Source organism: Copadichromis virginalis, linkage group LG16, assembly GCF_057382275.1.
Source record: "Copadichromis virginalis isolate Kocher_CV1m ecotype Utaka linkage group LG16, C_Virginalis_male_GT1.1, whole genome shotgun sequence".
Classification (NCBI taxonomy): domain Eukaryota; kingdom Metazoa; phylum Chordata; class Actinopteri; order Cichliformes; family Cichlidae; genus Copadichromis; species Copadichromis virginalis.
Window position 1 is genome coordinate 14568811 of NC_140633.1, and position 21125 is coordinate 14589935.

Here is a 21125-nt window from a genome sequence, read left to right on the forward strand (position 1 = left end):
TAAAATGAAATGTTATATTTTCAGTTTCTGTTAAGCCAAACACCAACAATTTTGGATATTTTTCTTTGTTACAGCATTAAAGAACTTTTAAAAAGGGTGTCTGGTATAAGAAACACAGCTCTGGTGTACAACAATCAACATGCCCTCTGACTTGTTAACTAAACCATGTTGTAAATATCAGATAATTTATCAGATAGTCTGGATGATAAATGTTTGGTTCAGTATCAGGTCCAAATGTGATTCCTCCACTGTGACTTATGCATCTGAATCCCTCCTCAATGTTGGCATCCTTCCATATGGCCATCCACTGCTGCCTATTCTGGTTCTCTGAATGTATTAAAGATCTGTTGCACAGAACCATCTGGATGGAAGCAAAATACATGGTTTGAGGCCGGCAGTCCTGGGAATGAGTTTCACCTTGGCTCACTCAGAGAGGAGCGGCCAGAGGACGTTGGTGATTTCGGATACTGAGTGTAATTACAGAGCAAATCGTGGAGAAGTCTGTGGAGTTTGTGCACTGAATGCAGTAATCAGTGCTCTGTTTGATTCTGTCCACTGTGAATGCAAACAATGTCCCTACATAATGTTTTTACTTGTTTATAAGACATAAGACTTCTGTAATGGTAAGCACAAATACTCATAGGATACATCCATACTGAACCACAAATCCTGAAACTACCAGTGTTATGATGATCTTTTCAGTTGTGCTGTGCTTAGAATGTATCTTTATTCATAAGGTTTATGGGTAGGGGGCCAAATAACAGGTATATAAGATATAATTCCCTAAAAACATTATTCTACCAACCTAACTCACTAAACATCCTAAAATTGCCCTAGGAATCCTTTAATAAAAATAACACCAATCCAATACATTCGCAGTGGCACATACACAGAATTGTATAAAGATCATAAAGAGAGTTTTTGCAAGTTATGAAATGCCATACAGTGTTAATAACAACTGTTGTTTTAGAGTTTACTTGCAGTAAGCTGCAGAAAGCTTGCATTTCTTTCCCTTCACAAGTTGTTTCAATTTTTATACGTGTGAGAGGAATAGTAAAGTGGAATAAGCTCACAAAGTCTTTTGCTGATTTGATTGTGTGTATTTGTAATCAGATTTTCAGCATTTGCAGGATCAAGAAAAGTGTCATTACAAGTGGCAATGTCATCTACGAAACATCAATAATGCCACGTTGCTGTAATTGTGGACGGAAAGGACCAAAAGTGAAATCTAATCTAAAGCTGCATCTAAACACTAACATCACTCGAAGAAAGATGAAGATGGTTGTTGCATGGCATGATATATTTTCTGTGTGTATAGAAATGTGGCAGCTATTCCTTTTTGTTTATGCTGAGGTAGTATTTTGTCTTTGGGGTGAGAGTGGATGTGGTTTAGACTTGGTGGCTTTCTTTTCTTTACTTAGGCCTTAATTACAAGCCAACCTAGGAAACTTTCATAGAGGAAATTGAGAAACACTGATTTGGGTTCAAGAAACATCATAAAAGAGCAAGGGCGATCATTGCAGTTGCGTTATTTTAGAAATATTAATCTTTTGGCGTTTTCTTCTCCTTTTTTCGCAGTGACATTTAGAATAAGATGAAAGAGGCGGTCATGCTGTGAATTTAAATCGAATGAAAATGAGGAGGTGGAATATGCTGGTAGAAAGAAATCGAATTTGGGGGCGTTCCTCTTTCGCCTTAAAAGGGGGAACTTGACACTGTGTAAGATTATGGGGATTTCTCTTCCCGGAGATCTGGCCAGCAGGGGAGTAAACTTTTTCCTTTACTTTTTTCTTTCTTAAATCTTCCTCAGCTACTTAATGTGTTTTTGAGTGCAACCCACCTCATTCTGACCAGTTTCCCATAAAGAACCTTCCAGTGAAAGGAGTGTTGCAGAGTGAACTGGCAACCGAATGTCCCGGGGCAGGTCCTGACATTGCGTCGCCAAGAGTCCGGAGGCTGAGGTTAGTGTGGACGTTTCTGGGAAAACCTCTAGAGCTCCGATTTGCCAAAGGGGAGACCTGAGAAGAGGCAGATTCGCTTTTCCTCTGCACAGTCTAAGCGCAGGTTTCCAGCTCAGACTAACTGTCTTGCATTTTGAGGGATCTTCACTATTTCTGCAGCCAGAAGACTTATTGTTGTGGGAAATAAACAGAGCCCAAAAGAACTTTGACTAGTTGAGACGTAATTAGGGCGTAAACAAATTTTGCATTTTGGAGATGTGACGTGGTCCTTAACTTTTCACTCTAGGACTCTAGGATTTTATTGAGTGTATCCCGCGGTGATAGATTTTTTTTTCTGAGCCACTTGAGGATGTTTGCAGATTATAACTGCAATGATCGACGCTTCTGATCTTCTGTTCTGTGAGTTGGAAACGAAAGTGCTGCTGAGATGAAGTTGTAGATCTGTGCTCTGAGCTCTTCTCGTGTTCGTATTGTTTGCCAGATTAAAGGCAGACAGCAACGTGGATTTCCTCAGTAGAAGTCATGCTCTGAAAGTGGTCATTGGCAGATTATGTGCCGATCCCGCGCGCGCTGCACTCTTCATCTGGAATTAATTGATTGTCACCCTCAGATGCGCTAAAGACGCACAGGTTCAAGGATCCACCACTGGATCTTTGCATTTACGGCAGTGAGTGTTTAGCCTACTTTAATTTCACACAACAATGAGGGGTTTTGTTCTCAGTTTAGCTTTGATATATCTGCTTACCTGGACCCAAGCCGACAAACAGACTCACCTCAAGCGGGTGCAACTGCGCCGACGCTTTCAGGGACGTTTGCGCCCTGGATATGCTTCGGCAATCTCGGTGCACAGCAACAAGAACGCACAAAATGTGCAGGCAGACGAGGCGATTCCGCTTACCGCCAGGTCGGGGAACCTGGAGGGAGTCAAGAAAGCAGGAGGCCGGTTGCGAAGGATAGGGACGAATGGACAGATTGGCTTGTCCCGTCAACTGACAGATGAAGGTACTCCAGGAGCCAGAGCCAGAGTTACCCGCATGCCCAGCAGCGCCGGGTCACCAAATCTGCTGGCCAGCTTTGCAGGAAAAAACCGAGTCCTCGTTATCTCGGCGCCCCATGACTCAGACGGCTACTACCGACTGATGATGTCACTACTGAAGCCAGATGTCTACTGCGAGCTGGCAGAAAGACACGTCAACCAGATAGTCATGTTTCACCAAGAAGGAGAGATGGGAGGCAAGGTCCGGAGAATCACAACAGAGGGGAAAGTGATGGAGGAGCCACTAGATACTGCACTCATCCCCAGACTAATGAACTTCCTAAAACTAGAGAAAGGTAAGAAGGTAGACAGCATAAGCCTCTGTCTCAACTTGTGCATGGGTCAAAACGTCATTGCAGGTGCTGATATTAACCATATCATATCCTTAATCTATTAATGTGTTGAACTGCAGGCAAGTTTGGAATGGTGCTTCTGAAGAAAACCCTGCAGGTGGAAGAGAGATATCCCTACCCTGTGAGGCTGGAGGCCATGTATGAGGTCATTGACCAGTCACCCATGAGGAAGCTCGAGAAGCTCCGCCAGAAAGGCTTCATCCAGAAGTGTAAAGGAGCAGGTGTGGAGGGACAAGTGGAAGAAGGCACACTTGCAGGTGAGAATGACCATGATAAACATTTTTTCAACATGTTTGTTTTCACAGCAGGGAAATCCACACTTTTTAGTTTTAAAACTTCTTAATTAACATTGAACCTTTCTAGAATATATCCATGGTGCAGTGATTACCACATGTGCCCTATAAACAAAAGATCTTTGGTTTGAGAGCTGCAAACAGACTTGTACGATCTTAGTGTCAGTCTGCAGCCTGGATAAACTGGATGGTTACACCAGGAAGGGCAGCCATGAGATCAAGTTGGCACTCAACCTTTCCTCAGGTTCTAGACCAGTTTGAATAATGTGAATAATGGCACTCAGGGTTTTCAGGGGGCTGGCAGCTAGATTTGTCAGCTGTTACAGTGTTCAGTGCCCTCCTATAAACTACAACAACTTCCTCACTGTAAAAACCTTTATGGTACTGGTAATGTAGAATATAGCTTTTACTAAGCAACACTGTCAGTAGTTCATTATAGTTTATTACTATCTCAGATTACTGCCTAAAAGATTCTGTGCCATTATAATGCATTGCCAGCTGAACCTTAACCCTACTCTTAGTCACGCAGTCTCTTAAAAACACCTCATACAGAAACAAACAAATTCTAAACACCAAATAACTGAAAAACTCACAACACTGTTAAATCCAGGATTTAAACCAAAAAAGAAAAAAAAATTCCTCTTTGTAAAATTATGTTGTATCTTGCTGTTCATATTTTTTATAATATCGTTTACAGTGTGCAGCTGTACTCAGAAACAAAATTGAGTACAGTATATTACTGTACTAAAATTCCTGTAGTTTTACAAAGGTTTTTTTTTTAACAGTATACACTGATGACGCATAACATTAAATTGTTACATAAGTACAATGTAATGTTACATTTAATGGAATCTGCTCAAATTAAATTTGCTTAAATAGTATACATTCAGTTTATACAAAGCACATTTTCCTTAGGAATTTACTATTTCAATTAAAAGTTTGAATTTGAATTTAAGTTAATCTTAAATTGTATTTATTTCAGTTGTGTTTTATTCAAAATTGTTGCTTCATGTTTATTAGGGTGAATAATCTTTTTTTTTGAGTGTATGCAAAATGAAATGTTTACCTGTGATCTCTGTCTCCATCTTGCCAGTTCCTGACACACCTACAATAAAACTAAACTCAAATAGCAAAACAACTCGACCTACTACAACCACCACCAGAACAACAACTACACAACCAACCACAACTACTACCACTACAACAACAACAACAACAACAACAACAACAACAACCCAGCCCACGACCACCACTACGACTACTACAACAACCAGAGCAACAACAACTACAACAACAACCAGAAAACCAACCACCACAAAAAGGCCCACTACTACCACCACTCAGAAAACGACCAGAGCTCCTACCACAGCCCTGTGGCTCCCACTGCCAAGAACTACCGCTGATCCATACTACTACAACCGCAGAGAAAGGGAACGGTACCCACCGAAAACCACCCCAGCTGGAGATAACCGCACTGACAAACTCAACAGAGATCCACACAGCCGCAAGCTACCCATCACACATAGACTCCCAAAGACCAAACCCACCAAGAAGAAGAACGGTGGAGACAAGGTAATCTGTAACATTCATTTTAAAGATAGATTTAATAGATTGACTTTGTATTTTAATGGGTTTCAGATTCATGCTATTTATAGAATACAAAACACCTGGGTATATATTAGTGCTAAAACCATACATTACATAAATTTATAAATAATATCCATGAGTACATATGCAGCACACTTCTTGCTGATTACTTTAATTGCTTTTCATTGGAGCTTTTCAAATGAAATAGCTGTTTAGCAGCCAACATAACTCATTTCACCATCATTTTTTGTGTGTACAAAGAAAAGTTTACCACGACACCAGCTCAAGACCAAATCATTCTCACAGTGTTTGAATCAGTGAACAAAATGAAAAATAATATCTGCTTTTGTGCGCAGGTGTTGACTAACGAGTATGAAGACAAGTATGAGCCTAGCAAGCCAACAGCAAGCAATCCAGAGGAGCCAGAAGTCATCACTGTTATCACTCCTACCAGGAAGGGAAAGCACGATAAGCATGACAAGAAGAAGAAAAAGAATGACAAGGGTGCCAAGAAAGCCGACAGAAGAGGAAAGCCAGGGAAGGAGGGAAAGATCGGGGGAAAGAAAAATGGAAAGAAGGCGTCAAAGTACCCGGAGAAAGTGGACTATCCAAAGCCCACTAAAAAGCCAACGCCACCACCAAAGAGTGCCCTTGCCTCCTTTCTGGATTACTTTGAAAACAGGAGGCGGCTGCTGGTGAGAGCATGACATAATACTGACAGTTCACAAGAGGCTCTTTCACCTGGCAAAACTCCAGGTTTCGAGCTTTGGCCAGAGGGAAATGTCAGTACTCAGGGCACCATCGCTAAGTGTGAGGACAGGTTTAACATTTTGGCCAAAGTGCTTATTTGATTTCTTGCCAAAATACAGATGAATACAAATATCAGACCATGGGCCTCTGATAAGCAGATGGCATGGACTTCTCTGCACCCAGCCAAAAATGGCTCCAACAGATGAAGCATGATATGTGATTTAATTTCTGATTTAGCATTACCTCAGTAATTAATTGATGTTGCCTCCTTTCTGTAATAATCTAAATATCTCCTCAGTAATTAACTGAGTTTTCTGTCAAATACAACTATCAGCCAGCTTTATGCTAAGCTAACTGGCCAATAGCTCTATATATATATATATATATATATATATATATATATATATATATATATATATATATCCCAAACAACCTCGAGAATGGGATCAATCTCTTCATCCAACTTGCAGCAAGGAAGCAAATAAGCAAAATTCCCTAAAATCTCAAACAGTTTCTTTAAAGAAACACATCAGCACTACAGTAATGAATGCAGCTATAAGAGAAATTAAAAGACACAGCCATCAGCCAAACTCATTAGTCAAACATGAAATTAGTGCTTTTATTCTGGACTTCAAATTTTGATTGGCTTGATAGGTTTTGAGTTGGGAAGTTGAGCATTACACCATTCTGAGTCACTGAGCAGCTGGCAGTGTGGAGCAGAAGGAAGTGACCTACAGTTGGTGCGGCTCCAATAAGGAAAGACTTTGTTTTCCAAGACAGAGTACTGAAATGTTCTAAAGACTCACATCAGGACAAATCATTTATTGTTGATTAATTTTTCACTAGTCAACAAACAGGTAAGCACCTCTGTACCATTTATTGTACAGTGTCACTTCTGTATAGTGAAGTGGTAGGGTAGGTCACACAACCATCATCCAGGTATTTGAAAGACTGCACAGCTGTGAGCTAACAGACTGTGCGGCTCTGTTTTGCAGCCAGCATAGATTCTTATCACAGTGGTGCTGTGAACAGGCTGGGAAAATATGCCCCATCGTCCGCCTACAGGTTAATGTAAACATCACCTCTGCAGCACACTGTATTTGCACGCGCGCGTGTCACAGCATACACAGGATACTCTAACCTCCCTGTTTCCACTCCCTCCCTTCCTCCAGCTGATTACATCCCCCAGTGAGGAGCTCAGTATGTATGTTCAGCAGAGGGATGAGTACCTGGAGTCTGTGTGTGAGATGGCCATCAGGAAAGTTTCTATCATAACTATTTTTGGCTCTTTGACCAACTCCACCATGAAAATCGACCACTATCAGATAGGTAAGTAGTTCCATATGCAGTATGAGAGGGTTCAATACGTTTTTGTTTTTTTGCTCCTTGTTTTGACATGGTATATGCCACAATCGCTATTAACTGTAGCAAGTCTTTCAGTTGCTCAGCCAGGCACCTTTTTTGAATAGCTCATGTGGCTCTCAATTTGGAGCAGATGTTTTTCGGACGTGCAGCATTTCTCAACTGCAACATTTTGAAACAATGAAACATTTTTGAAGTTTCCAGCACTGAAGATGGATTTCCCAAACAGCCCTTCCATGCAGCAAAACACTGCAGTTAACCAGCAGAAGGCTGTAATTCTAAATCAAAGTCATGTTTCCGCTGTCAGTAAATCTTCCTTAGGATGACAGAGTCATCATAGATCCAGCTAAATGCTTTTCCTGTCATTTTAAGAGCTGCCGCTTTTCTGTTCTACTTTGCGAAGACACAGAATACTCACGTGTAGTATGAGGAAAACAATATTAAACCAGTAACACAACAGTGGGAACTTCTGTGCACCACACAAAAACAAACAAACAAACAAACATGTTAACTAGAAACACAGAACAACAAAGCAGTTAGTCCAGGTTTATTTTTATTGCCCCGATCTACAACAACAGCCATCCCAAGTTGTTTTATATACTAAAGACCCTGCAATACAAGAGAGAACCCCAATGATCAGATACCAAGTAAACTGCAAGTAAACATTTGGTGAAAGTGGGGAGGAAGAACTTTTTAACAAGAAGAGATTTCTGACAGAACCACTTCAGGGTGAGACAGTTGGGCAAGTGAGGAGAAAGAGAGGAGAACAAGGCACAACCTGCTGGAAAGAGAAGACAAATAAGTGAGCAGAGAAGCTCAGAGAGTTGTTCAGTGCGATGCTCAGAGTGTTTTGCAAAGTCCCCCATCAGCCTGAGCCCACAGCAGCATGACTGAGGGATGATTCAGGGTTTCCCGATCTAGCCCTGACTGGAAGCAATATGAAAGAATGTAAGAAATAGGATCTGTCTTTCTAGTCCTGTATTTCAGATCAGTAGAAGGCTTTGAGAGGCAAAGGTAATGTCATCTTAGATGAAGTTCCAGCCACATGTTCTCACTGACCTCACCACTAATCTCCTTCACAGTGAAACTCTTTCTCTTACACCGGAGGGTTGTTGATAACAATTGTGGTTATCACCAAAAAGGAAAGCATTTTCTCTCTACTTAGCACTGAAATAAACAGACTCGGGCATTCTGTCATAAATGTAAGTAAGTTTGCATGTTTTTAGGAATACAGTAGATGTGATTTGCCTTAAAATACCATTTTTCAGGGAAATGTTGTGTGAGTGCTGTCCATACTGAGACTGTGGCAAGGAAAAGTGTCTCCTGCCACATCTGCTGTCCTGTCCTTGTTTTACCTTCCTCACATTATGTCAAACTAAATGTGTTCAGCAGAGATCTCTGCTCCCACAGTGACATCCAGAATGTGCACCGACTCTGCCAAAGCCACAGTGTTTTGTGCTTCTCTGTGCAGGTGATACTAAACAGTGTTGACCTCTGAATTCAGTGATGTTAGATTCGGCTCATTTACCATAATACCGTTGCTTATTTTAGTAATTACACTTTATCTGTAGCTAGAGGTAGGAATGCCTTCAGCTTCCAATCCAAAATGTGATGAGTTCAGCAGCTATGAAGTACAGGAGTCTGTATAACATGTACCGGGAGAGCAAACCAGAGTGCATACCTTTCCTGTGCATCATCTCCTGTGGAGTTGATGTGTAAGCTGGAGACATTTAATTCATCACACCCACATGCACACAGAGAGCAGTTATAACAGTGCTTGAAAACCTACTTGTTCAAATGCAACAAAACTGCTGCTGTTTTTGTGAGACGCACTGCGTCATTTGTGCTTGGCTTCTATTTTGAGACATTTTATAGCCGTCTCAAACCAGAGGCTGCGGTTGATGTGTGTTAACTGCTCTTTGTTAAGCTTTTTAAGTGTGTCACTCAATGTGCAGATGAGGTTTTATCCAGACATAATGTTTTTATGTAGTCACATTGTTGTGGCCCACCTCTGTTGGTAAGTCTTCATTCATTTTAATTATGAAGGCTTGATTTAAGTTTAGGTTAAGCTAAGCAACAGTATGTAAATGAATCTCAAGAAAGTAAATGGAAGTCAACATAAGAGTCCTTGGAAGTGAGAGAAACTCACTGTGTGTGATCACAGTGCACAGACAAACAGCTGGTCCTTTCAGCATTGCCCCTCCTCTGCTTACAGTGACTTCATCTTTGGGTTGTAGCCTGGTTGGCCATGTGTATGTTTTGCATATAGACCATATTAAAGAGTGTTTGCTGTACATATCTGTGTGTACAGTCTGTCCTCTGCCACCTACATGTACTGGGGGTTTCCTGACGTGATTGCTCATACACATTACAAACCAGCCACCAAGAACACACTGTTCCGTGGTCTGTATGTCATACACACACACGGAAGGAGCTATGATTAAAGGCTTTGGTCTGCATAAACACCAGCTCCATTAGACTTCTGAGACATCCAACCCTTTTAGATCTCAGCTGCTGTTTGTCCAGTTTGTCCCCGATTCATTCTGCATGCTTCAGTTCTGCTCTTCACTCAAGAGTCTAATTCTTAAACTTCTCAGACAAATTTGTTAAAGGAGCAGTTTTTTTGAAATCAGCATAGATGACTAAACTACAAGAGGAGTAAGCATGTTAACTGGGAAACAATTGCTCTTCATTTTACGTTAAGAAATACGACTGTAACATGTCTTAAGCTGTTTTTGTATCTTCCCTGTACTTTTCTAGCCTTTTGAAGCCATAACCATTTGAATAATTGTCAGGGGGAAAAAAAAACCAACATTCAGAAGATGAAGATGAGCTATCACTTGGTGACAGTGAGAAGAAGAAGAAAAAAAACTCCTTTTGAACAGGAAGAAACCTCAGGTTCAGTGAGAGGCAGCCATCTGCTGCAACCGACTGGCAGTGAGGGGAGGGAGACATGACAGAAGACAGATTAACCAATAGTGTGCAGTTTTCCTTCTTTCCCCAATTTTTCCAATCTGATATTCCAGGCAATATATTAGATTTACATTTGACTTTTGGACCATTTCACTAAGATTCCAAATATAATAAATGTTATGTTCCTTTGATTTTAACAGTTAATTGATTTTCTTTAAAGGGGAAATTAGTACCCTCTTTAAAGTAGGAAAGTAGATGTTGAATCTGTCTAATGTGCCTTTATTTCTCCAGAGAATGACAAGCCTATGAAGGGCCTTCGTCAGGAAGACCTGGTGAACCAGGATCTGATCACAGAGCTGAGGAAAGAGTTTGGCATGACCTACGAGGAGTTCTACATGGTCCTCACAGACACTGACATGAGAGTCAAGGTAGAGACTTACTCTTTCTAAGCAGTATAGGATGATTATGTGAAGGCTGTGGCTCTATAGTGTAGTGGTTTGCACATTTGCCTAACAGTGAAAGATCCCTATTTAAGTACCAGGAGGAGGAAAAAAAAAAATCCCTTGACAGCTGTGTCGGGAAGAGCATCAAATACGCCAAATTAAACACAAGTATACCTTTTGTAGTGACTTGTGAATAATTTAATTCAGATTTAGGTAAATAGTGCCAGACCACAGTCTCATCAAGGCATGTTATATTGATAATAAAGGGGCTAGAATGCGATGGGCAGCCCCATAACAGAATGGCCGTGCTGTGTAGATCAATTAGCTTGTTGAATACTTAAATTAATGCGGTGTGAATTTGGAAAGCATGTAAGCAGTGCTTTAAGTGGCCCAAAAGAGGTGCCGGTACTCTATTTTTTTTCCGCCTCCCCTGAGGTAACAACAACTATTGAATGGGTTTTATATACAACAGTCAACAGACAACCTTATACAAAATAATAAATCATTTTATTAGTTTGCAGATTTGCTTGAGCTAGAAAGAGCTACTGAACATAAATAAAATGTGCAAAAAGGTATTGAAATTTATTTTTAACAAAATGTATATAAAATAAATTATAAAATAATTTGTATTTTGCTCTCTCTCTTGAGTCACTGCTGGTATCAGCAGCAGCACTTGTAAAGTGTACCTGCAGAGCTTGGTAGTTCTCCCATACTGCTTTCACTGTTCTCTCACTTGAAGCAACCCAATGCACTGATAAAACACGGCCTATCACAAGGAGACGTTGTCCAACATTGTGAGCACTCTCGGTTAACTCCCTTTGGTTTTTTGGTGATGCATGGCAGAGGGAGTAAAGCTGATCTAAGAATATTTTAAAGTGGTTGATTCCTCCTACCTCCTTCAAAACATCACAAACTGCCAGTTCCAGTCTGTGATTGGAACAATGCCAGACAAACAGGTAAGGGAATTTGGAACAAAGCTGCGCAGCAACTCCTGCTTTCCTCCCAAGCATCACTGAGGCTCCATCACAAGCAAATGCCAACAAATGTTCCTGTAGGTAGTGAGGGTCAAAGCCATTATTATGAAGACATCCTAACAGTGCTTCAGTGATGTCCTTTGCTGTGGTCCCCTGCAGCTCAATCAGTTCAAAAAAATATTGTGTCTGGATTTTCACTGGAAATAGCTGACCGCAGGCACACGACAAGCACAGACTTTCCACTTATTGTAGTGGATTCATCAATGAGCACACACAATTTTCTTTCATTCATCACTATGTCATTGACTACCTTCTTTTTCATTTCAGCTGCAATGTGATCCAGTATATTTGCACATGAGTTATTAGAGTGCAAAACTCTGCCCATCTTGACACCATTTAAGACTTGCAACTGGACATCTATTGGCATGTCTGTAAAGGGACACCCATGCTTGCCAATCTTATAAGCTGTTCTAAACACATTGCAAGTTGAAGCGTAGTCAGCCTTTCTCATATCTTCATTGTGTTTTTGCATTGTATTTTGTGTTGCCTTCTCTTTTATTTCAACTGCTTTCTTGTGATAAATTGAGTCTCTGTGCTCTTTTATTTTCTTTCGTAGTGAGTTTTGTTGTGCAGCCTTGTCCCTTCCAAAAGACGAGATTAAGCACCCACTCCACTCCTGCGACACTCTCTGCCCTTGCTGCATGTCCACGCGAGCACAAACTTGACTACACACACTACGACCCAACTTTTGATTTCTGCTGATCAGCCACTTGTAATTTGTGGAGAAATACCGGACTTGTGCTTGGGACCAACATTCTGGCCACTCGTGCTCGCTAACGCGGCTGTTGTCATCGGTAGAAATGGTGTCATTCTCGTCCTCGTCGTCGCCAAAAGTGCCGTCGTCCGCGGCTGCGGCACTAGTGCAGCTTTCATTAGCTTGCGTCTGACCTGCAGCGATATCATTCTGGCTTGGTGGGGTGTCAGCCAGCGAGTCCTCTGATTCTGACCTTGTTCTTTTACTACTCAGAGTCTGAAGCCAGGAGAGCATATTAAGTGTTCATTGTTTTTGTATTTTAACCGAGCAGCTGTTTGCGCGTTTTACACACCCTCTCCGGACCACGTTGAGTTGACATGACAACGGCAAAAGCGACGCATGCGCTTTTCACTTGTAAAACACATTGGTGTATGGGTAATGTAGTCTCTGCTCTCGGTGGGACGAATTAGGAAGCGTGCTTGTGAAGGGCGCTCTGAAAAGCGGCAGCGCAGCCAAACGATTATAACAGATGTGCAAATGAGAGTACCGGTACGCTAAAAGCACGTTCTGGGCGCATGGAGAGGTGGCGGTACTCTCAAGAGCTATATTTAGAAGTGGCGGTACTGAGTACCGGCGCGTACCGGCCCACTTAAAGCACTGCATGTAAGTCAAGCAGTTTTTTCACTCTAAAATATAAAGATGTCCCCTAAATGAACCACACACACTCACGTCTTGATGCATTCTCAATCATCCAGGAGATGATTGGAGATTCACACACACTCACATTTTTTGTTTTGAAAAGAAGAGAGTTATAAACATATACTCACTGAATGTGACGGTGTCGAGGAAGAAGGTGGTGTGGTGAGCTTTTTTGAGAACTGTAGTTTCACGCTGTGATGAAATTCTTAAAAGTTACATGTTTTTGGGCAGCTCTTCTATTTCACACCAATTTCAAGTCCTGTTGGAGGGACTTGGGAATGCATTGCTGTCAATCAATAGCCTCTCAAAGAGCCATATAAATATACATGTGTGTACCCTTGTCCTTGATCTAGCACAGCTGATTTAAATGGCTAAATAACCTCCTCAGCATGTCTTGAAGTTCTCCAGAGGCCTGGTAATGAACCAATCGTTTGATTCAGGTGTGCTGACCCAGGGTGAGATCAAAAACCTGCAGGACACCAGCCCCTGAGGCCTGGAGTTGACTGACCCTTGTATAAAAGGCCCCAAAGTTCATAGGATAATTCTATTGGTGTTCATAAGTTTATATAAGTTTATCTACTGTTCATTAAATATTCAATCTTCTGTCAGTTTGGGCCAGCCCACCGTATGGTGACATCATCCGGTTAGTAAGGTGGGCAGTTTAAGGTCCGATGAGCAGTGTTGGTCCGGTGGGGTGCACTGATTCCTGCGGGATGTTATGTAAAACCACACACATACACATGCAACGGTTTTACAGCCCCAGAAATTGAGTCGTGACAATAAAGTGCCTCAGACCGAACCTCAAGCTCCTTCTTCCCTACTCTGCGACAATTTGCCCTTAAGTTGTGTTCTGGCTGACACACCGGGGTGACAGTAGTGCTCAAAGACTGAATCAGTGCCACAACCGTGCCTATCCTTGATATCTCCACTACAACCCTAATCTAGAGGAAATAATAATGAGAGAGAATAATCTTTAGCCTAAATATGAGAACTGTCATTAATGTACCTGTAAAGCTTGAAGCAGAGAGATAAACAGCTGTCAATATAGGCAAAGATAATGTGGATGGGCATACAGATATATCTAGTGTTCACTTGATATGTCTACACTTGGTTTCTACTCCAAATTAACTTTGTTTTAACTGTTGCAAGTGCTATGGTGAGATACCAAAATTAAATGGTCTTGTTTTAGTAAAGTGTTAAGAAAACACAAAACAAGGTGTTAAAAAAAATAAATGAGTAAATATATATTTGTAATGCATCGGTGCCCAATAAACATGCAGTGAGGTACATACGTGTAAGCTAAACAGTCTAAACATATGATGTCAAAACCCTGTGACATTCCAAACAGCCTCAGCTCCATGTTATGTTTAGGACTAATTAGTACATGCTAACAAGACGGTTAGCATGATAGTGATGTGTTGCCATTGTGAGTAACTATAATAGCAGGCTCACACTAACCTTTAGGCCACCATCAGTCTCAAAGAGCCTTTAACAAGCATTTGCAGTGTAAGCTCTTCTCAGTCAGCTGCACTGTAAATAGCTGACATGACACGAAGAGAAGAGAAGCAATGCAGGGAAATGGAAAACACTCATAAAAGATATCCCCCTGTAGATTAGGCCACGTAACATAGCCAGCATCGGTAAATGCTTCTTTTTAATGTCTGTTCTGACTCTGGGAAACAAATATTTGTAAAATATTGTGAAAGTGAAGGCAGTGCTGGGTATGGCTGTTACACATGTACATACAAAAAATAAGAAGGAACCAAGCAGAGCAACAATGCAACCAATGCAAAGTGCCTTTGGATGCACACACACATCCAAAGGCATTTCTTTGGAAACAGGAAAAAACACAGAAGAAGACCCAGGAAAGCAGACACGTCATGGTTATTTCAAAACTAAGTTACAGTGTTATTGGACAAGACTGTTGCCATGTAGCATATTCACCAAGACTGCATGATCAGCTGTGTCAAAAGTCCTGCCTTCCTGGAACATAGCCTTAAGGGATTCAGTCACTGAATTGTGAAAGACCTCTAAATATACTATGATATTTTAGCAGGGAGGATTTTAATCGTACTTTTTTACTTGCCCTTTCACATAGTCTTGACTAATACTTTTAAACAGCCTTGATTAACAGCACTGCTGTTGGTCGGTTGGTCCTCTTCCAGTGTTCACTGATTCACAACTTATCTGCTTACACTTCCATTAAATCTTTCTCTTTTTCTCTGCCCTAATACTGCCAACATGGTGCTTTTACTAAAACACTGTTTAAATTTACACAACATGACATTTGCTCAACATCTGTGTATAAGAGTGTGTGTGCATGTGCCAGGATAAATCACCAGCCTGTTTTTCGGACAGATTCATCAAAGAGGCCAGTGTTCACATCCTCTGCTGTCAGCAGCAGAGACAGAGGAGTCTGTGAATGTACACGGATGTGGGTGTGTTTATTAGACAGAAAAAGGACAGAGAGCGCAGTGCAAGGAAAGGTGTGAAAGAATCAGAATGGCAACTTCAGCATGTCCTGAGGAAGATGTGCAAGTGTGTTACATTTTTGTGCGCGTTTCAGATGTTCGTGTTATGACCAGTTAGGATGAAATGAGATACTCGGTTTTGCTGCTTCCCAGAAGTTGTTACAAAGATTTGCTGGGATGTGATAAAGCCCACACCACATTTACTAACATGCATAACTTCATATAATCACATTACTGGAAGGAGTTTCACCATTTTCATGCAGTGGATTTCTATTTTAATGCCCGCTGTACTGTAGTGCTACTTATTGTTTTATTTTTTGTCGACAGGGATTTTGATTTATTTATTCTGTGGTTTCACCTCGGACTCGACCTTTGGGAGAGTATGACTGGTTCTTGTCAATCTTGTTTGTCAGCAATCCTTTGAGGTTCCCATTGCCATGAAGGCTGTATTTAACTACATCGACACCTTCTCCTCCCGAATGCGAGAGATGGAGCAGCAGAAGAGAGATGGAGTGGTCTGTAAGAAGGAAGACAAGCCCAGATCTTTGGAAAACTTTCTCTCCAGGTGAGGATTTCTATGGAAATATAGGGCATGACCAAAACACTGTGGATGTACAAACATTAAAACCTTTTTTTCTGACAAAAACATCATAAGAACTATCAGCAGGGATTTGCTGATATTCGCCCATGAGTGAGATCAGTAAATAAAGCCTGTAGACCCACTGATTCACTGATCCACTTGCTTTGAAAACCTTACATTTTAGCATTATGGTGTGGTGTTTTTGGAGACACAATTCAGGTTGAGGTTGAGAAAGTTATTAGCTAACACTAGCAAGCTTGGTTAATAAGCTGCAATCATAAACTGTTCGGGGATCACACAAGAATGGATTTGTGTACAGGAATACTGCTGTGATTGTTTTACATTTTTAATTTTGATTATTTTAGTCATAGTCTTTTGAATATTTAGTTTTAGTCATAATTTAGGCATCTGAAATATTGTAGTTTCAGTCTATTTCTATTTTTAGTCTGTTAAATATCATTGAAAGTGTAAAGGTTTGTTTCCATCTTATTTTCCTTGATATCAAATGTGAAATGTGTGCATATGCTCACTCTCCTCTTCCTCCCAGGTTTCGATATTTGGTCACATTTTATGCACAGGGCAATTACCTCTGATTGGGTCACTTCCAAACTCGTCCCGCCTTTGTACACAGCTTAAATATTTCTGATTGGATCTCACATTTTTTATTTTTTTTAGACCAAAGTATCAATATATTCCATCGCACTTTTTTGTCTCGTGCACTAGTTTTTAGTTAGTTATTGTCTCCCTTTCATCATGAAAACAAAGGTAACTGACAAAAATTATGACAAAAATAATTGGTCAGTGAAAATAACACTGGATAAGAGCACCCATGCTGATGTAGCATTAACTTGTAGCTTAAAAATAACATGCACAAACCATTCCATGGGTGCAAGATTTCCATGACAAATTGAGGTATTCAGTACAGTTTCTATTACAACATTTTATTGAGATTGATGCCATATATAGGTTGTTCCCCCAAGGATCAATATAGTCTGTGTAGTTGGAATTACTGGGTGGTTCCATCATGGTGTGTCCACATCAGTCAAATATCTGTTGCAGTCAGCTGGACCACAATTAAATAATTCTGAGCAGCACTTGGCAGACTGCAGCAGCCTGCATGTGTGTGTGTTCCATGAAAATCAAAAGTAACAAAAACCCTGCCATTCCTCAAGGCTGAATCATTTCAGTCACATTTTCTCCTGGAGATGTCTAAAGACAGGCTGTCTTTTGTTGCCATAGAGACCTGAATCCCCCCGAACACAGTGTAGAGATCTGGCAGGTTTTTGACCATAATTCCGGGTTGTCACCCTCTGGCAGTAATAAGGGGAATATGTAGCACACAAGCACAAACTCCTTGTCTTGGTACAGAGCTCTCACTGCGGGACCAAAGTGCCACTTAAATCCGGACTCAAATTTTCTGTGATTGCAGGTTCCGATGGAGACGTCGCCTGTTCATTATCTCCGCTCCCAACGACGAGGAGTGGGCCTATCAGCAGCAGCTCTACGCCCTCAACAGCCAAGCCTGCAATCTGGGTGAGTCACCAGAAGTCAACCAGTTTAACTTTTCAGAGGTCACTTCAGTTGCTAAAAGCTCAAATATGCTCGCCACCCAAGCTCTAATTGAGTCTCTCTGCTGCTTGGTGCTGTTTAGGTGGTGTAGGTTTTTTTCTCCAAAATCTGCTGCCTGCTGCAACCAAAAAACAAATCTATAAGAAACACAGTTGCAGGCTCAATGAACCAATTGTTAGTGTGATTAACACTCCTTAGTCTAATTCATCGTAAACGGTCACGATGTGCCTGTTTACTGTACTCTGTACCCTATAAGAAATGTTGTAAGAGATTGAACAACTGACCTTCCTATTAGTGGAAGATGCACAGCCGCCCATAACAATCTTCTGTTCCTGCAAGTCCGAAAGTACAAAGATTCATTTCCTGGGAAGAAATACCTAAAAGAGCAGAACTCTTTATGAAACTTCCCTCTGATGACATGTTTATTCCAAGGTGACCTTCTCTTCACACGGGCCTGTGTCATGTCCCTGCTTGCCAAAATGTTAGTCAGAATATTCATGAATATGTTAATCAAATGAAGAAGCAATGAAATCAAATGAACAAGTTATGTTTTTTTGTTTACTGCAACTTTCCAGACGTTATCAGCCTGTGTTTATGCACATGAGCACTATGTGTGTGTTAATGCATGTTCACCAGTGGATGTGGAGAAGGATCCCAGATGACGGAACTGGCAAAAAACTGAACTGTTTTTCTTTTCCTCCCCTGGCAGGAGACTTTTCAGCCGGCCGGTTAGTCAATTTTTCCACAGCAACTTGAAAGTTATTACGGCACATCTCAAAAAGAGGCATTTGTCTCAACTTTGCAAATCTCAACAACCTGATACGTTTGACAGGTTTGTGGAAGACACGTGTAAACTTTAAATAGCCCACGGTGAACTTTCCTTCTCTGTGAAACCAAATAACTGCTGTCAGCAGGACTTTCTGCCCAAGATGAACCTCACGCTCTTGTTTTGTTTGCACAAGCTGAAGATTTTGGACATTTCTTCCTGGCTCCCTTCAGACTTTTGTTGCTTCTGCATATTCATACAGGTTAACATAGGCTGTAAAAAACACTAAATGGTCTTTCACGTGTATGAGCTTGACCTTGAGTCAGATGTTTTATTTGTAACAATCAGCCATTAAATCTACAATTACATTATATCAGTTTCTGACCTTAAGGGCTAGTGAACAAGATGACAAGTAATCTTTCACTGCCCTCTCTTTTTGAATGTTTCATGCCTGTTTCACCTTCAAACACACATACACTGTGTGTACACAGGGGCATTAAATAGGGGTTTATATTTAAGCCAAAGCAAATTTTTACAACCTTGCAATGATAAAAAATATTTTTAGCTTACTGTTGATCTGTGAAGCATTAACAGATTATTTATCATTTGTCCTAGCTTATAAAGCTCTCATGAAATATAACTTCCTAGAAAGTGCTACCATTTATCTGTTTGAGTGTACACTGTTTTTATTTAAGTCAAGTCAGATGATTGAAAAAATCAGCTTTTCTTGCTTTATCACTAGATCCAGTTTAGGTTCTACTGGGACTTTTTTCCCTTCGTGTGTTGCTCTTGGCTGGTTTAGCACCCAGGGCTGCCCCCTCGCTCCCTCATCCCGCACAAAGGCCTGTCCTGCTGACTGGGCTGAAGGCCTGAGAGGTTTGATCCTGGTATTCAGCACTTGGCACTCACCAAGTGAAGCCAGCGTTCTCCTGTGTTTAATGTGGGCTTTCTCGCTTCAGAGGAAACAGCTTTTTTGGCAGGGCTTTCTGGACCACCATCACATTCTCCTCCCTTTACCTAGAGACCAGTGCTTAGGACAGTTCCAATAACAAATAAGTAACAATCAGCCTAAATAAGCAGACTGATAAGGAACAGTTGGTCAGCATACTGCTGTTCTCATTTGAAGTCATGCTGTTGTCTAAAAATTGTTTGCCTCATTCTGATGTCTTTTCAAAAAATGGTTGCCATGGTTACACAGGCCTGAGGCACATCGCCATTCTGAAGCTGGTTGGCACAGAGTCGCCAGATATGGGCGGAGTCTTGGAGCTCTATCCTATCAATGGTAAGAATATTTAATACAAAATAGTGAACAGATATATTTTCTGAAAGCTAAGGTCTCTACTTTTTTGGTATCTGAGTTCTGTGTGATAAGTTTAGAGGAAGAGGAAAATGTCGATGTGCTACATCTATTGTGAAATTCACTCTTTAATACGTTGTTCCTAACCTGATCCTCTGGTCCATCCAGGGAGTGCTACCGTGGAGCGTGAAGGGCTCTCAGCTACCCTCGTGAAGGACATGAGAAACTACTTCCAAATCAGCCCAGAATACTTCTCCATGCTGCTGGTGGGGAAGGATGGCAATGTCAAGTCCTGGTACCCCTCACCCATGTGGTCCATGGCCATTATCTATGACCTGGTAGACTCTATGCAGCTCCGCAGACAGGAGATGGCCATCCAGCAGTCACTTGGCATGCGCTGCCCTGAAGATGAATATGGTGGCTATGGTTACCATCAACATGGATACGAACACAGTTATCAGGATGGCTATCACCAGGGGTATGGTTACTAACAGGTGTGTGCTTTCCAATGATGCACACTGGCCTGCAGCTGGTCCTTGGTGCTACCTTCCTTTGGCCCAAAACCTTTTTGTGTCTTTCCCATCTCCCACCGGGCAGTTGGCACAGACGAGTATTTTGTAGCACTTAGTGAAGGGAAGAAAAATGCTTTCACATATCCAGTTCTTTAACATTCCCTATATAGCATAGTACGCTGCTTTATACTTAGCAGCGTCAGATCTGGTTAGTCAGTAAATTTATGGATGAACCTGAAGGTTCAAAGATGGATTGCGTACTTTAGTTTTTGCCGGGGTTTTTTTGTTTCTTTCAACTTAAAACATTATTGCATCGTCTGTCATCTCTAGCTGGCTTTTTTAGGTCAGACTTACATAGTTTCAGCACACACGTTGATTTTGTGGATAATAGAACATATTTATTGGACATCTGTTGCATTTGAAGTGCAGTTACCAATAATATTATTAAAAGCATCACATTATTTCTCTTTTGTAAAGTTTCTGTTGCTATACATTGTTTCTATTTATACTCTGTTTCTATATGGCTATATGAAAATAAACGTTTGTTTACTACCAGGTCCTTTAAATTATTTGTCTCACTTTCAGTGCCAATGCACTGCAATAATCTTTTGAGCAACACCTCCCCCTAGTGGCAAAACTGGAAAGATATTTCCAAGTATATTTTAGTGGTCATGTAATGACTGAAACAACCTGCCGTACTTGAAATATCTACAGTAGTTTCAGACCTTCTCAACTTACTGTCCCCTCAATGCAATCACATTTGCAAACACACTTTGTGAGTAAGAAGGGCTGGAATCCACCTACC

At 41.1% G+C, this 21125-nt stretch overlaps 1 protein-coding gene and 1 pseudogene across 2 annotated transcripts; one reads left to right on the plus strand and one right to left on the minus strand.

The window, feature by feature from the left end:
* The first annotated feature begins 1715 nt into the window (after positions 1-1715).
* ccdc80 (coiled-coil domain containing 80) lies at positions 1716-20872 on the plus strand. 2 transcript variants are annotated; one of them, XM_085435489.1, is made up of 10 exons: positions 1716-3293; positions 3410-3607; positions 4737-5215; positions 5587-5925; positions 7153-7309; positions 10547-10683; positions 16010-16161; positions 17606-17709; positions 19710-19793; positions 19977-20872. In XM_085435489.1, the coding sequence occupies exons 1-10, from the start codon at positions 2663-2665 to the stop codon at positions 20297-20299; spliced, it is 2604 nt and encodes an 867-aa protein (XP_085291615.1). In that variant the 5' UTR covers positions 1716-2662; the 3' UTR covers positions 20300-20872. The 2 variants fall into 2 exon arrangements, with proteins under 2 accessions (XP_085291615.1, XP_085291616.1); XM_085435490.1 differs by lacking the exon at positions 19977-20872 and having other exon boundaries at positions 18455-19777.
* On the minus strand, positions 11079-13177 carry LOC146690428 (E3 SUMO-protein ligase KIAA1586-like; annotated as a pseudogene).
* Positions 20873-21125: the final 253 nt, after the last annotated feature.